Raw genomic sequence first — 17,311 nt, 5'->3', positions numbered from 1 at the left:
AGTGAGTGGTGGACTCGGGATTAAAATCAGGCAGTCTGGCTCCAAGGTCTGTGCTCTTCAGTATTGGAGGTTAGCTTCTACCATCACTAGGAGTGACAGAGTTCAGGATGGTCACCCAAAGCTATGGAGTAAATGGAACTGCGGCAACAACCCAGTCGGCTGCATGTAACCTGCCAGCCCAAGACGGGGAGGGGTCAGGGCAACTCCTCTCAATTCAAGAGCTTTGCCAGTTTTTAATTCAATTAAAAAACTCAATTTTTCAACTTTTCACCGAAAGATACGGGAAAATGTACTTCATACTCAGAGTGAAATAGTTGTGACTCTGTCTACAAAGTGCTTCTCTGAGTCTAAAATAAACCTGGGACATTTATAGACCCAGAGCACATGCGAAGACGTGCTGTTCTTAACCTGGAAAACTTTCCGTTTTCAGTCACAAGTAGGAAGGCTGGAGCGTCGCTCACCTACATGGAGGGGGCAGCTTATTTCTATGGCTTCTGAAGTGACTCAGTCACTTTGTATGGCACCAAACTCTTAGAACAAGGGAAGCCTTTCCCAGGCATTTCACTCAGAGCACAAAGTTTGCAGAGCACATTTCTAAGAGGAACAAGTTTGTTACCTTCGGACATGAAATAGGGAATCCGGAATCTTCCTTCTAAAACTCTCTGCCTCAAAATTGGAAGAGTTGGTCCATCAAAAGGCAGAGCTCCACAGACAAGGACGTAAAGAACCACTCCCATGCTCTAGGAAAGAAGACAGTGCAGTCACTTTTCCTCTGAGAACTTTAAACACTCTTTGTTTTCCTAAACATCCCCAGGGCCCTTAAGATCATTTGGGCTGAAAAATTCCTGTTTGGATTTACTATTGTCTCAGAATTTGAAAAGAAAAAAAAAAAAAAAAATCGAGAACTCGGACTACTGCAATAAAATATCCTAAAACAAATACTCAAAGATCTGAATTTAATTTCTTTTGATTACTACTTAAAATTATTGCTGATATTAAAGTAATAACATCTGCCCCTAGAAATTCTTTCCTAGAATCAAATTCAAGATGCTCAAATTACAGTCCAGTGGGCGGGGAAAGTATGAACTACGGCCTATGTGTTAGGTACCAAGAGCTTCGGCGATGGGCCTAAGTACCAAGGGTCATTGTCATAGATGCACTGAACACGGCAAAGCAAACAAGTACCCAGATATCCAGCTGTGGTCCTTCATACTGCTGCCCTTCAAAGACTTCGGGGGCCGCATAAGGAGGGCTGCCACACCATGTTGCCAGCAGTTCACCACTTTTAAAGAAATTTCCAAAACCGAAATCTATTGGGATGGAAATAAATGTTACTTTCATCTGTGTTCTCAAACTATACTGAGTTTCTTGTAACAAATTTTACAATATGCTGTATCAACGATAGCACTACTATTCGCTCTGTGAGGAACAGCATTGATCTTGTGATGTGTCCTCAGCACGGAGCACAGTGACTAGCAAATATCAAGTATTCAATAAATATTTGTGGAATGAACGAATGTATAAATCTATCAAGTTTTTTTTCTCCAAGACAATGAGTGAGAGGCTGGAAAAAGACTTTAGGTCATGTATTTTTAAGGCCGAAAGAAAATCCATTGGTGTGGACAACCAACTTGAATTAGAAAATCTTAGAATTTCAATTACTCCATGATTAAGAACTCTTTATCTTCTTCTTTTTTTTTTTTCTTTAAGTTAAAGTTTTTTTTCAGTAAGTTCTATGCTCAGCATGGGGCTTGAACTCATGACCCCGAGATCAAGAGTCACATGCTCAACCTCGAGCCAGCCAGGGGCCCCATGAGCTCTTTATCTTTTATAGTCTTTAAGGAAAGAAACAAATGAGTAAAAATTTAAGATCTTTACCTAAACACGACGGCTCCGTTACCCAAGGTAGCAAGATCTAGAACCTCTTAAGGCAACTGAGTCCCGTGTTTCTCAGGTCACAATTCTTTAAGAGTTGGCCCATACATTCTGATTTAAGCAGATGTGCATCTGAATAGCTCATTATCATGTGATGGCTCTCTGGCCCAGCCAGCCACAAGACACCTATCACTTACTCATTTACAGAATGAGCGGCATTATACCTCAAAACAGTGAACGGCCTTCCCTTAAATAACATTAGTCATACTGAATCTATAGCTTTGTTACACAGCAGGCACTTTGGCAACACTACTCAGATGCCTTCAATATGCACGAAAAGACCAATTTCAGTGAGTTTCGGTATAAATGCAAGCTTGTGCCCTTTTGCTAAGCCTTCAGGAAACAAATTCCTGTTATTTTGTAAGTTACAGGAATACTGTCTTATGTTGTAAGACTCCTGACCGGAGAACACTGCCTTAGTGACAGAAACTGGCTCTACTCCTGGCTGGTGTAGGGTGCTGCAGGGATAGTGAGCTTTAAAAGGTGTCCCCATGAGTACTGGATCAAATCTCCAGTTCCAGACTCACTGGCTGTGTGACTCTGTATCAGTCTCTGTGAGCCTTGGTTTCCCCATCTGCAAAGTTGAGATAATAAACATCCGTAGTTGGCAGGTTTTTGTGAGGATCCGGTGACTTAACATCAACTCACACTGTTCACACTTGGGAGACTACGGCATATGTGAGTAACTGCAGGCGAAGCGTTCCCTTGGCTCACTGACATACAAACTCGTGGCAAGCAGTAATGACAGTCAACAACAGTCACAACCCCCAACACCACAGCTTCACAGCAGAGCACAATCTCTCCAGTTAAGGAGGATGAGAGCAGACTTCCGGTTTTCCTGCTTTTCTAGCTTCAAGCCCCTTTGGTAGACGACTCAACTTCCCTGAACTTAAATTTCTTCATCTATAAATGTAGTGATAATCTACCTACCCAGACAGGATGCTGTGAGGATTAAATGAGATGAAACACGTAAAGTGGCTAGAGCATGGGAGATGTCAAAGGTCAGCTCCCTTCTCTTTTCGTGAAGCCATCATTACGAACTACTGCCTTTCAGAAACAAAGGTTCTGAGAAAATATACAGGAAGGACAGGAAAGTGGAGAGGACTCTGAGGGTTCCAAAGACAAGTGAGGGTGCACGTGGGGAAGAGCCTCAGGCACCGTCCAGACCTGGTGGAACACTGGCATCCAAGAGTACAAACCAGGCAGGGCGAACCTCTCCCTTCATCATGGGACCACAGTTCAGTCCTACACTCTGCTTTCCCAAAGGACCGTCAGAGAGGTCTTACCTTCTCAACTCCACCTCTATGACTAACTACTCATACCACATCATAACCCGTATGTCCTTATTGATGTAGGTTTCTAAGTTTCCAGAAAAGCTATACTCTCAAATGAGTCAAGGACTAGAAATTCCAGTAACATTTAAAGAGGAAAATGTTAACTTCACTCACGTATTAAAGCCCAAGAAGCTCCAGGATGTGTGTCTGGAGATCCTGAAATAGGTCCAATAACTGTTGTACTTTAAACTTTAATCACAGGAGGAATTTTAGGCTCATGTAAGTTGAGGATACCCTTTGAATAGCATTGTAAAGTTTTAACATCTCGAAGAGTCACTATAGAACTTCAATCTGATGTTCCCTGGGCCCTGGTGGATTGTGTCCTCTCAGAGGAGTGACGGGGCCTGGTGGCCTGGCCTCCTTACTGCCTAGGCTCTCTCACTGGTACATTTCATAGGCAAGGCGAGAGCCAGAGCTGGGAAAGCATCACTGTGCCTATGGTAGCCCAGGCTCAACCACAGCTTTACACATTCAGGACAAAGAAAGTGTCTGTTAACTTATAAGGAGAGTTGCACTAAACAGACGTTTACTTCAATTTCCTGTAGAGAAATGAGGAAAATAGAAACTTGAGCCTGGGGCAACATTAAAAGCAATGCCTAAAGACAATCAGGTTCACTAAAGCTATTATCATAGCACATATGCAGATGTCTTCTATAACCTTGTCAAAACACTTAAACATGGTTTCTACAATCATCTGAGGTATGGGTTCAGGAAGACTATGGAATCAGGAAGATTCAAATCAAATCCTGGGTTGTCCACTGAGTTGTGTGACGTTGGGCAAATTACTTAACCCAAGAGTCAGACGCTTAACTGACTGGGCCATCAAGGCGCTGCAGAAAATGGTTTCTTCTTCTTTTTCTTTTTTAACATTTTTATTTATTTTTGAGAGACAGAAACAGAGCATGAGGAGGTGAGGGGCAGAGAGAGAGGGAGACACTGAATCCGAAGGAGGCTCTAGGCTCTATCAGCACAGAGTCCAATGTGAGGCTTGAACCCATGAACCGTGAGATCGTGACCTGAGCCAAAGTCGGACGCTCAACCGACTGAGCCACCCAGGCACCCTGAAGATGGTTTCCTCTTAATAATCTTATGAGACATCTGTATTTTAGGAGAAAGTGAGGGTAGAAAGTCAACTACCTTGCGTTTACATTGAAAAACTGTAATAGAAACGAAGTCTGACTACAGAGCCCTTGCTGTTAACCACCACCTTTATGTCCCTCCCTGGCACTGTGATATGTAGCTATTTTTGAGTAAGGTAATAATTGTCAGGTTTAAGAAGTGGCAATAGAAAGGCACTTAAAAATGAAAGTCTTTTCACTTCTTCACAGGAACCTAATTTGCTTCATTCACAGTCTGCAGCTTTCTGCCTAAATGCATCTAAGTGCAACGAGGGGTGAGTGAGAACGATGAGATACGAAAATGGCATGGCTGTGCAGGATTTGCTTACTGCCTTTTATTCAAATGGAATGGGTCAGTGTTTCATCACAGTAACCAGATTCATTCCTTCATTCAACATTTGAGGGCCTATATGTCAACTGCTGTGCAAACACTGAAGAGAGACTCCTGACAACAGAGAATAATAAAAGACCCCACATTATCGTCAGACTTTTGGAAACCATTGTGAAAACAGTAACTTGGGCATTCTTCTCTTTATGCTACCTCCAGATCCGGGGTGGCTCTGGCTAGAATGCAAACACCTGTCTAGTTTTGTGTACTCTCTACCTCTGATCTGCAGGTTAGTACCAACAATGATGGCTGCTATGTCCTTCAGTTATTTTTTTAATTAAAAAAATTTTTTTTAAATGTTTATTTATTTTTGAGAGAGACAGAGACAGAATGTGAGTGGGTTGGGGCAGAGAGAGAGGGAGGCACAGAATCCGAAGCAGGCTCCAGGCTCTGAGTTGTCAATGCAGAGCCTGACACGGGGCTTGAACTCACAAGCTGTGAGATCATGACCTGAGCTGAAGTCAGACGCTCAACCAACTGAGCCACCCAGGGGCCCCTCCTTCAGACATTCTGACTCCTGTTTCTCCACCACAGAACTTAGGCCGTGGAATGCTGGATTCACATTGATATTATTTAACTTTCAACTCTAAAGTAATTTTAGATTTTCAGAAAAGATGCAACAATACAGTACAGGTCACATATTTTATAGACTGTCCCTCAGTCTGGTTTGCCTGGTGTTTTCTCATGACTGGGTTCAGATTATGGATTTTGGGGCAGAACTTCAAGAGGTAGAGTGCTCTTCTCAGTGCATCGGATCAGGGGATGCATGGTAGCACGTCTAATTAGTGGTGGGATTATTAACCTTGATCTCTTAGGGTGCTTTCTGTTGGGTTTCCCTGTTATAAAGTTACTATTTGCCCCATTATAATTAATAAACTGAGCTTAACTGAGCCACGCAGGTGCCCCTCCTGGTAGATCTTCACTGCAGCAATGACTACTGTAATGTTCTAATGGTGAGTTTTCATTTCCCTCATTTCTTCTACACTTATTAATTACAATTCTTCTTTAAGGAGGAGTTGTCCCTTCTTCCCCTTTTATTTATTCATTAAATCATTTATTATTTATAATATTATCATTGTATTTATCATGAACATTTATTTTTTGTATGTGTGTTATAATACTCTTGTTATTTATTTTGATGCTCAAATAGTTCTCGCTTTGGCCATGAGAAACTAATTCAGGTTGGTTTCTATATCCTTTCAACACGTCCCCATCTTTTTAAAATGTCATTTTATTTCAAGTATTTCCTTATCTCTGGCACCAGAAGATGTTTCAGGCTTCTTTTGTATTTTCCCTGCCTCCACTCTGGAACCAACCACTTTTCCAAGGAGCTCTGGTTACTTTGATAGAGGAATGGTATGTAGAAAGCAAGACGTGGGTGCCTGGGTAGCTCAGTCGGATGAAACTATCACTCTTCATATCGGCTCAGGTCATGATCTCACTGTTCGGTTTGTGGGTTCGAGCCCCGCATCAGCTTCTGCACTGACAGTGCGGAGCCTGCTTGGAGTTCTCTGTCCCTTCCCTGCTAGGACACCCTCTCTCTCGCTCTTAAAATCAATCAATAAAACTTAAAAAAAATAATAAACCAAGACTAGGACCTACATGTACTCACTGTAGCTGGGATGTCACTTGCTTCTAGTCCGTGTCAGCATCGAGAGTTAGGAAGTATATGTATGAATGCTAAAAGCCATGTATACCCCTCATATCTATTCTTGTTCCTTTCTATATGTATATGTATTTAAAAGAAAAAAACCCAACAACTCATGAATTGACACCAATACTTCTCACTGCAATCCGTGGTTCAGTCTAGTGTTATTTTGATACTACTTTTATTCATACACGATTGACCGACTCTTAGAAAATTTTGAAGATATAAAAACTTTCTTTCCTCTGCAGCAATCTGTCTTGTGTAGGGAGTAACTGAACTCTCCCTCATAACACACCTTGAATTTGTCAGATCAATCATGATTTTCAACATTTCTTGAACATAGTAGGAAAAAAAACCCCCTATCTTTCTCGAAGAATCTCTTAGGTTCTTAATTTTAAGAAAGTTCAGTACGAAATCATTAGAAGTTTTAGAAACAAACGACAACTAGTCCTTCAACACGGTCTAGTTATCATCAAATCCAAAAAACATTTATGTCAAACGTACACTGGATTAGGCATTACACACTTGGTATTTTTGTAACATGTTATTTCATTTAATTGTGATGACAGTTCTATGAAATGTGACTGTCCTTGTCTTACCAACAAGGAAACTGAAGCTCCAAGTGGTTAGAAGACTTGCCCAAGTACCTGTCGCTATGACTGGCTTAGCCAGTATTCAAATACAGGTTTTTTTAAACTGCAAGCCAGGTGTTCTTTTAAACTAAATCACAGATGTTCCAAGAATTTTGCTAGTCAGAGAAGTTTAATCCAACTCACAATGGGAGGTAAGGCTGTCATAAACCCAGGAAAAGTCCTTTACATTAGTAGAGATGAGAGATTTCCTAATTGATCCCTCTGCCAACAGAATTGACAACTGAGGGCTTTCTCTTCTCTATAATATTACCTGATATGTCAACAGCATCCTTAATGAGTAAATGGAAATAATTAAGATGTTTACAAAGTAAATGTCAGAAATATATACTTACATTCATTTTAGGAATCCATACTCTTTAAGATTATCTAATGCTTACTTATTTTTGAAAGAGAGAGAGAGAGCGTGAGAGCGCCTAAGCAGGGGAGGGGTAGTGAGAGAAGGGGACAGAGGATCCAAAGCAGGCTCCTCGCTGACAGCAGAGAGCCCAATGTGGGGCTTGAACCCATGAACTGCGAGACCACGACCTGAGCTGAAGTCGGACGCTCAACCGACTGAGCCACCCAGGCACCCCAGGAACCCATGTTCTTTTTAAGAATGCACGTGTTGAAGAGACCTCTTGCCCTTTCATGTGAGATGGTATGTGCCCAGATCCCAGATCCATGTTCTCCAGGGGTTTTACTCTTAACAATGGCTTTGATATTTCCCAGTATACCCATATTCTCTCACCTGGTTTCTGTGAGGCCTGAAATGTCTACAGAAGAGAGGTTTTGGAGTAGACTGTTTAACCACAGAACAGACGCAATTACTGTTGACGGACTCTCATGGAAATGAACTTGGCCTCAAAAGTGGAGTGCTCTAACAACCTCTTATCTAAGTAACCAGTAACAGACCATGGATATATTTGAAAACTGTACTAGAACTGCTATGATTGTCTGCTTTATACTCTCAAAGTGATTCACCTGTTATCTTACTGACAACAAATGCCAATTATTATTACTGTCATCACTAAATTAAATAAGTTATCTGTGCCCAAATATCATTATCAGAGGGCCAGTGTTTTAGGAATAACAAGGCCTTGCACAGAATAAATAAGCTGATCCTGATAATTGCCGTCTGACGGGAACCAAGCACAAGAGAATTCTGTTGATTGCGGCCATGAAACAGATCGAACGTCAGCAGGCATACGAGCCACCTGGAAAACCTGCTGAGGGGCAGGTGCTGATTCAGCAGGTCTAGGGCTGGGCTTGATATTCTGCATTTCCAACAAGCTCCAAAGTGATGCTCATGCTGCTGGTCCCCAGACCACTCTTCAAGGAGCCAGGAAACAGAATAAAATGAAGGTTGTGAAATAGATATAGAAAATGTTAAACAGTCTGTCACTGTTTATTGTTGCAAAATGATTATAATTATTGAATACTTTCAGGATTTTTACGTAAATGACACAAAGACTAAACAGAAGTCATTAGGTAAATTAATTTTTTTCTGAAAAGGGAAAAAACAAAACATTTAAAACCAGTCTTCAAGCTAAGAAAAAGTAAATGAATTCTAGGAATCAACACAACCAAGGCAATTTTTAATCCCCAGCAGTGTGTTATAATGTCTAATTTATAATTAAAAAAATTCTCCTACAGAGTAGCAGATGGCTTTAGGGTTAATTTTATCCTTGTTTCTAAAATTACCAGTAGAATTCAGATACCCCGTCTCGCTGGAGAGATACACCTCTTTTGTAATTATGACGATAGGAGCAAAGAAGACAATTATGAGGAAATGAAAGGTGACAAATGAAAGGTGGGACGGGGGTAGGGACGAAGCTGACACATTGGGTAAACGGAATACTGACAGGATACTGACATCACCGTGTGCTTTGCTGCCCCCACCCCCACCCTGCAAGAAAAGGCCAGCTGCACAGCTTACTTCCAAACATCAGTCACTCCCTTTCCACCTGACCGGAGGGCACCGAGAGAATGATCACCACAGTTGAGATGAAATGTGATCCTGCTGACCAGTGTGAGACATTTGTCCGATGAGAGGGTTCAGTGGGCTAAGAAGCAAATAGATGGTCTTCCTTAGCCCCAAATGGGGTGGAGAGCACGAAGGGAGAAAAGGAGGGGGAAAACAAAAGAAAACAAAACTCAACAAAACCCTCTGAGCTGTCTTCCACAGTCCCGGCTTAATGTGCTGCTAGTGCTAAGTGGGCTTAAAGGATAAACATGAGGTATCACTGTGTTTGCTGAGGCAAAGCTCTTTTTCACATCCTACTAGTGGCAGAAGGATACCAATGGAAGACTTTTTATAAATATTTTACTAATAAAACCTATCTCAGTCTCTCCCACCCTTTTTTGGTTTCAGGACACAAAACTGGAATTATATATCCAGAAACCCTGTCCCAAGGTCTTCTAGTAAACAGGAAGATTGTTAGAAGCAATAATGAGAGGTGAAGGGCTACTCGGGGATCACGGTCTATTCAGAAGGGAAGCCTTCCTCAAGGGCTGGAGACAAGTGACTTGTGATGCACAGGTCAGATCCATCAGGCTATTACACATTACTGATTACATTTAAGATCGCTCTCAGAAAAATAATTAATTTGTATGGAGCAGAGACAATTTAGAATATAAGTGATAAACTTGTCTTATTCCTCTGTGACTTGTATTAATAAGGCTTTAAGGCCTTGGTGATTAAATAAAAACAAAAAACATGGTAGGGGCGATTATAAGGCTATGAAAATTTTCAGGACTTGTTTTCACATGGAATCAGGTATATACTGAACACAAGTAATAGCTACCTTTTAGTGAGTGTTTACACGGTGCCAGGAACTTTAATTAACAATTTATTTAATACTTAAATGGCATTAACTATGTACCAGGCACTGTTTTAAGTACTTTGCAAATATTAACTGGTAACCAGTATAGATATGAACTTCTATCATGCCCTCTTCAAAGATAAGGAAACTGAGGACAGAGACGTTAGGTAATGTGTCCAAAGTCACCCATCTAGTAAGTGGCAGAACCATGGTTCAAAGCCAAGTGGTCTGGTTCTAGAGACCATACTCTTACCTGCTACCCCTCGTCTGTAACATTATCACTAATTCTCGCAATATTCCTGAGAAACAGATTAATCTGTTTAATATATATGGCAACACAGCACAGTGAGGTTAAATAATCAGCCCAAGGTCACACAGCCACTAAGTGGCACAGCCCGAATTTGCACCAGTCGTGTCTGATAGCACACTCCACATTCTTTATGTGAAGCCTTGTTTGAATTGTGATACTTTCTGAAAACTTCCTCCAAGTAATTCATACATTTTTATCTTTAAGTATTTATTATAAACATTTCAGATTAGGAAAGGTGAAGAATAAAACAAAATGTCCTTCACCTATTTATTGTCAACTTCGTGCCTGAACAGTCTTTGCCAGAACAGCTAAAAGGAAAGAGTACCGCAACTATACAACAAAAGCCAATATTCCTTTGCATTCTGCCTGGTGTTTTGCAAAGGCTGGAGGTCTCATAATCGAGGCAATGAACACACACCGGTATGGATGGACCCATGGCCCATCAGTGGCTGAGGTCTTTACTCATTGGAAGAGCATATATTAGAAACTGATTTCAAAGCCGTGTTTCTGTATTTATTACAATGAAACACTGATACTTCTACGCATTTTATCTCTTATGAACAGAGACAAAAATTATCATTTACACTAGTTTTGATTTGCACTTTCTCAGTTTCAACAAAGAAGATAGCTAAAACAGTTCAATTATTCAACCCATTTAGCAATTAAAGAGATTTTCATAAGAAGAATAAACCAAGTACAATTTGCGGGAATAATTTTGCATTTTTCCATGGAGTCCCATCTTTCCTACATGTGTCGGAATTCTTTAAAATTCAAGAAGAATCCTCAGAGATCACAAGATGATGTTTTTATTTATTTATTTATTTTTTAATTTATTTAAAAAATTTTTTTTAACGTTTATTTATTTTTGAGACAGAGAGAGACAGAGCATGAACGGAGGAGGGGCAGAGAGAGGGAGACACAGAACGGGAAGCAGGCTCCAGGCTCCGAGCCATCAGCCCAGAGCCCGACGCGGGGCTCGAACTCACGGACCGTGAGATCGTGACCTGAGCTGAGGTCGGATGCTTAACCGACTGAGCCACCCAGGCGCCCCAAGATGATGTTTTTAAAGGAAAGCAGGAGTATAAAAAAGTTATAAAATCTATGGATAAAAATAAACATCCTGGAGAAATTCTTTAAGAGCACTGAAACACATCTAAATTTTGATGGGATGTAAAATTCTCCATGATCTGAGTCGGCCTACCTGTCCAGACTCTTTCCCCATCATGTGTCATCAACACTTTGATTCCACTAGTTCTGTCTACACCTTCCCTACACAGTTCGAATTCCTTGGCCTGCCTGCCTTTGCACATGCTGATCTACCTGCTTGGAGCTGCCATCCCTACCTTACCCCTTGCTTCTCTCTCCCCCTGTCCCTCCACAAAGGTCTTCTTCTTAATCAAGTCTTAGCTAATAATTTCCCTGGTTCTTCAGGCAGAGTTAGCCTTTCCTCTAGCCTCGGGGCCTGTATAACAATTATCTTCTTGTGTTATATTTAGATAAGCCTTGGTTCTCGGTTAACTCCTTGGGGTGAGAGCAGAGTTAAACTTCCCCGCATTGTCGTTGTTGTATTCTTGAAATACCTGAATCTCCAGGATTCAAGCACAGTAGAGGCTTAATAAAGATTTGCTAGAATTTGGGGTAAATGGTGGTAAGAATGACAGAAAAAAATGTGGACAAGATGACATTTGAGTGTCTAGATGTACTGTGTGTGCATGCAAGCATGCATGTGTCCCCACTTGCGAGATATGGAATCAATGACACTAAATGCATAAATTCTGAATGATAAAACCCTAAATTCAGCGAGAACCCCTTGAGGAAAAACTGACCAATAATGCTTGGAAACTATAACAAGATATAGGGGAGGAAGCACAGATTCGGAGGTCAAAGAGACCAAGCTGTGAATACCACATAATGAATGACATTAGAAATACTGAGTTTACCTACCTATATTATAGGCTAGAATTAAAGGAGACATATTATAGCCCGGCAAAATTTGGTTACGACCTTAAAGGAGTGCTCTGTATATTTTGTTTGCAAGTTTCTTTGGTGTTCTACTTTGACATTTTCTTTTGAGATGTTAGTGACAGAGCACTCTGTAATTTCTATAGCATATGACTCACACGACTAACCTTTCTCTGCCCAAAAAGACTCCCAGAACTCCTTGGAGGTATTTTTTTTTGTGCGTGAAATTTTTCTTTTAGTGATAAAGGAATGTGATGGTGAAGCAGGGGTTTCCCCTTTCTTTCTACAGAGTTAAGGACTTCAAAAAACAAGAGCCTTGTTTGAAGAGGACAATTTGAGGGCAGGAGATGCTTTCAAGAAGTAAACAAAACGTTCCCGTCAAGTGCATTATAGAAGAATGGCATGGAAGGGCCAAAAGAAGAAGGAGAAAAACAAAAACAAAAACCACAAATGGGAGATGTGAATGCACATTAAAAAAAACGATGGAAACACCAATACTGTGGATTGCATTTTCAAAACAAAAAAGACAAATCAAGACAAATCTTTATATATATACAATGGGAATGTAACAAATTAACTTAAAAAAAAAAAAAAAAAACCACTGTCTTATTCAGGCAATCCCATTACAAAAAAAGTCATAGCCTGCAGAATGGAAAATCCATTACCTCCCTGAACCATACGTAACACTGGCATTTAAAATTAATTATTAAAATTAACATGAAGTAAGTAAAAATTAATTATTTGCTTTCCCCCACATGCCCAAGGCAAAAACTGATGGGAAACGACACAGAAACAAACCAGTTATGGGCACAAATCAGAGGCTTTTGACTTCTATTTTATACCACAATGCCACAAACCAAGGCTGTTGTTTTCTCCCTGAGCCTAGGAGTCAAGTATCCAACCTAGGAAGTCAGCCGGTAACTTCCCGGTCAGCTCCTCTCATCCGGATGTGCCTCTGCCCTCTTTAACAATCCTGGAACAAACCTAGAACAATCCTAGAACAAACACTACCTGCAACCTTGCTGAGCTTTTGTTCCAAGCCCCTTATCTTCTTCAAAACCCTAAGTGAAATAAATCTCCCTCCCACACCTACAACCTCTAGCCCAGACCCACATTCTCTTAATTGGACCACTGCCTGAGATTCCTTACCAATCTTCCTATCTTCAGTCTTACCCACACCTCCTACCCATCTTCACTCTGCTGCCAGAAAGAGACCTCCTTTCAACACGCAGATCTAATCATAGTACCCCAGTCCCACCTGCACTCCCACCCCAGCCTACAATTTTCGATAGGTCACGCTCCCTAACGGCAACAGAACAAACTCTGACACCTCTCATGGCATCCAAGACCCTGCATATCTGCTCTTTGCCTACTGTTCCCCTGTGTCGATCCCCTGGGCCTGCAGATTTCACGTCTCACCAATATGGAGCCACAGTTCCCCACCACACCAATCTCCATCTCTCTCTCTCTCCTTTTATCTGTGGTATTTGCACAGTCGGCCTGCCTATGTGCAATATCCTACTCCTGTTTATCCTCCTGGCAAGCTTCTAATTCCTCTCTCAAGCCTAAGTTCAAATAGCACCTTCTCTGTGAAGCCTCCCTGACTTCTCAGGTAGACCGCTGTTCCTTCACCTGGATTCCTACTGCATTTTGTACATATATTTCTGGGCAACATATTGTATTTTAATTATTTTTCTCTCTCCACTAGACTTCTAGAAACAGAGGATTTGTATTCCAGGACCTAGCATAGCAAAGTACTTGACACATAAATATTTACTGAGCTTTTGACCAGATGGATAAAGAAACCTGACTATAAAATAGAAAACTTTTTACAATCATGAAAAAGGTAGGAGGAAAACTAGTAAGGCAATCTTTACCCTTAGCCTCCATGTTATAAATCAAAACGTTACTGTATTGGAACAAGGCATCTGACCCCTATCACTGTCTTTAATCTGTCTGTGACCTCTCTGCAGCCACCAGCCTTAAGCAGGAGAGCCGGGCTCGTCACCGGCAACCTGTACTGCTTCTCTGGCCAGGCCAGCAGCCCCCTGACACACTCCCACACCTGCACCTCCTCCAGCATAGCACACCAAGGGACCTGGCCACAAATCAGACCCTGGGTGTAGTGCTGCCACTCTGTACATTAATAATGAATATATTTCTCTTACTTTTCCTTACACATAGCGCTAACGAAATAAGGAAGACACACTTTGAGAAAGCGTGATGTCACTGGTAGAAATGCTCCTGAACCTCTGCCTGTGGCACCCACACCCACCCACACCCACACCCACACACACACACACGTGCAGTGGCTCGGGTCTGGTCACGTTTGAGCCAGCTGCATCCCAGCTACCTGCTAGTTTGATGTTCATGTTGCTATCCAGCAGGAGATTTTCAGCCTTGAGATCACGGTGCACAATCTTCCGACCATGACAATAGTCGACAGCAGACAGGATTTGCCAGAATTTGCGCCTGGCCTCAGACTCATTTAACCGGCCATGATTAGCAAGGTAGTCTGGAAAACATCAGAGATTTTAGGATTAGTCACCAAAACCAAAAACCAAACTAACAAAAATCCCCACTATCAGTACTTAGGATTTTTTTCTCCTCAAAAAGCCAGCTCTTTACTTATTTTAATTCCAGTGTGATTAATATACAGTGTTTTATTAGTTTCAGGTGTACAATACAGTGATTCAAAAATTCCGTATATTACTTAGTGCTCATCCAGGTAAGTGCACTCTTAGATCCCCTTCATGTATTCAAAAGCTTTTCAAATGAGTAAGAGTGTTCAAGTACCATGCTGTTTTCCAAGTTCTCTGCCTTGAGAAAAGTAATTCCAATCTTATTTCACTGGAATCCATATAAATGGAGAGAGAGCCCAAGACAAGACAATATGTAAGTGACGTAATATTCACGGTATAATTCCCAATGCTGTTTTATGCCCTAAGCACTCCCTCCACTCCTTTGTTTACAAATTTATTGAATATTTTTCCTAACCACATTTAAAAAAGAAATTTCTGTAAAAAACACCCATGAATCCATTTTCTGACATCTCATCAGACAAGGGATATCTTTCTTTTAAATAATCATTTCATGGAGTTACTATACAAGCCACCTGTAACATAAGATACAGGGATCCCACGTAGTAGCTTAAATAATTCACACCCTGTTTTGTTCAGTGGAGCACCTCTGATCCACCCAAGACTTGTCCTCTAAATCAAACGTGATAGCCATGTTCTCTAAGCACACACACTTTGCAAGATACATTAGCTATATTTGTGCAGTGTTATAATCTCTACTAAAGCGGTTTACCTGAGAATTAATTCTGCGTATGTTTGCATTAACTCAAGAAAACTAAACATTTACAGCTAGTTCAATTTTCGCTTGAAAATCTAAGTCTTTTAAAATGAACTTTTGCAGAAGAAGGTCAGCATGAATCTTGAAAGGCTTTTCTAAGATTTAAGGTTGTTTTCCCAAGTGAGGAATCATATGGACAAATCAACATTCAGTCATCTTCATACATTTTGTGTTCTAGGCTATGTGGTTTACTGACACTTAGATTCCATGGCTTTGGGTCATGACATCCTCAATATTTACTGTAAAACTAACATTTGTACAGCATTTTACAGTTTACAAAACTTGTTCATATCACTTTATGTCACTTAATGTTCCTAAAAACACTCTAGGATAAGGATTATTCTAATTTTCATCTTATAGGTGAGGAAGCTGAAGGTCACAGGGATTAAGTAATCTGGCTGAATTCACACAACTGGTAAGTGAATAGCTGATCTGGAACCTTTGACTTTCTTTTTTTTTTTTTTTTTAAACCGTATTAAGCTTCTTTACTAGACTCCTGATGAAATCCTCACTATCCTTTCGAAACCCTGCTCATATGCCACCTTGCCCTTAAACAGTTCATCACTTCAAGTAGAAATGACCTCTAGTCTGAACTCCTTACCACTTACAACACAGTCTCATACTTTAGTTACCTGCACATATACCATAAATATCTCAGCATGTGTGCATGTTTGGGTGCATACACACACACACACACACACACACACACACACACACACAGCCTAATTCTAACACACTGTGTGTTAGAAAGTAAGATACCTTCATTTACACTTTCTGAGGTAGGAACCGTATCATTCTCTTCTGTACTCCCCACACTGCTTTAATACTATGCACAAAACATCAGAGGTACAGTTTTTAAAAATACTTAGCTGATTAAAGTCTGATCATAGATGGGTGGCATCATCATTAGTGTTGTAAAAATATCGTAGTACTATACATGTTAGAGGCTTTAAATATAAGCAGACAGACCTAAATGTGAGACGTGAAACCATAAAAATCCTAAAAGTAAGCATAAGCGGTAATTTCTCTGACATCGGCTATAGCCCGCCCCCCCCCCCCCCAAAAAAAAGGGCAGCAGAATCAGACCTATAAATGCAGAGAACAAACTGATGGTTGTCAGAGAGGTTGGGAGTGTGGAGTTGGGCAGAATGGGTGAAGGGGAGAGGAAGATAGGCAGAATGATTAAGTCACAGGAATAAAAGGCACAGCATAATGAATACCGTCAATGATACTAAAATAGTTATGTAATGGGACAGACGGTAGCTACACTTGTGGTAAACACAGCATAATGTATAAACCTGTCAAATCACTAAGTTACACACCTGAAACTAATGTGTCTCAACTATACCCAAATTAAAAAAAAAAATGGAAACAGACATTTCGTACATGCTTCTGTATGTGCTGTGATCAGCTCATCACATCTCCCTCCTGCTGTTACAGAGCCTGCATAATAGCCGTTTGTGATTCTAAAGAGAAAAACGGTTCACTTAAGAACATGTTGAATTTTCAGTCAAAATGTCCAAACTGTCATCAGAGTGACTATGTCTAAGTAAACTGGCAAGTGGACAATGTGCTTTCTGCTCATAAGAGTAAATCAGAGCCTCATTTCTATGCTGGATGAACTGGGAAATCCGTAAGGAAGGGTTGGCCCCTTGGGCAAATACAACTGATTGAGGCGAATGCAACATGTCTTCTGTGTAGGATTATCTTTTGGCTAGTTAGCGCTATCTTTCCTGAAATGCCACACCAAATGCCACTTAAACTGCATCTCTAAAGAGACAATTTTTTTCATAAATAAATGATTT

General features: G+C 40.8%; 1 protein-coding gene across 1 annotated transcript in view; it reads right to left on the bottom strand.

Moving 5' to 3' along the window:
- SIK2 (salt inducible kinase 2) overlaps window positions 1–17,311 on the bottom strand; it is a 118,102-nt gene that overhangs the window by 21,515 nt on the left and 79,276 nt on the right. The window contains exons 4-6 of the mRNA XM_042906942.1: window positions 14,503–14,664; window positions 1,186–1,310; window positions 617–740 (exon numbers count right to left, since the gene is read on the bottom strand). Of these exons, the coding sequence (XP_042762876.1) occupies window positions 617–740; window positions 1,186–1,310; window positions 14,503–14,664 (411 nt within the window). The remainder of the gene's footprint in view (window positions 1–616; window positions 741–1,185; window positions 1,311–14,502; window positions 14,665–17,311) is intronic.

The sequence above is a fragment of the Panthera leo genome, chromosome D1, assembly GCF_018350215.1.
Source record: "Panthera leo isolate Ple1 chromosome D1, P.leo_Ple1_pat1.1, whole genome shotgun sequence".
Lineage (NCBI taxonomy): Eukaryota > Metazoa > Chordata > Mammalia > Carnivora > Felidae > Panthera > Panthera leo.
This window is presented reverse-complemented; position numbering and strand designations above follow the sequence as displayed.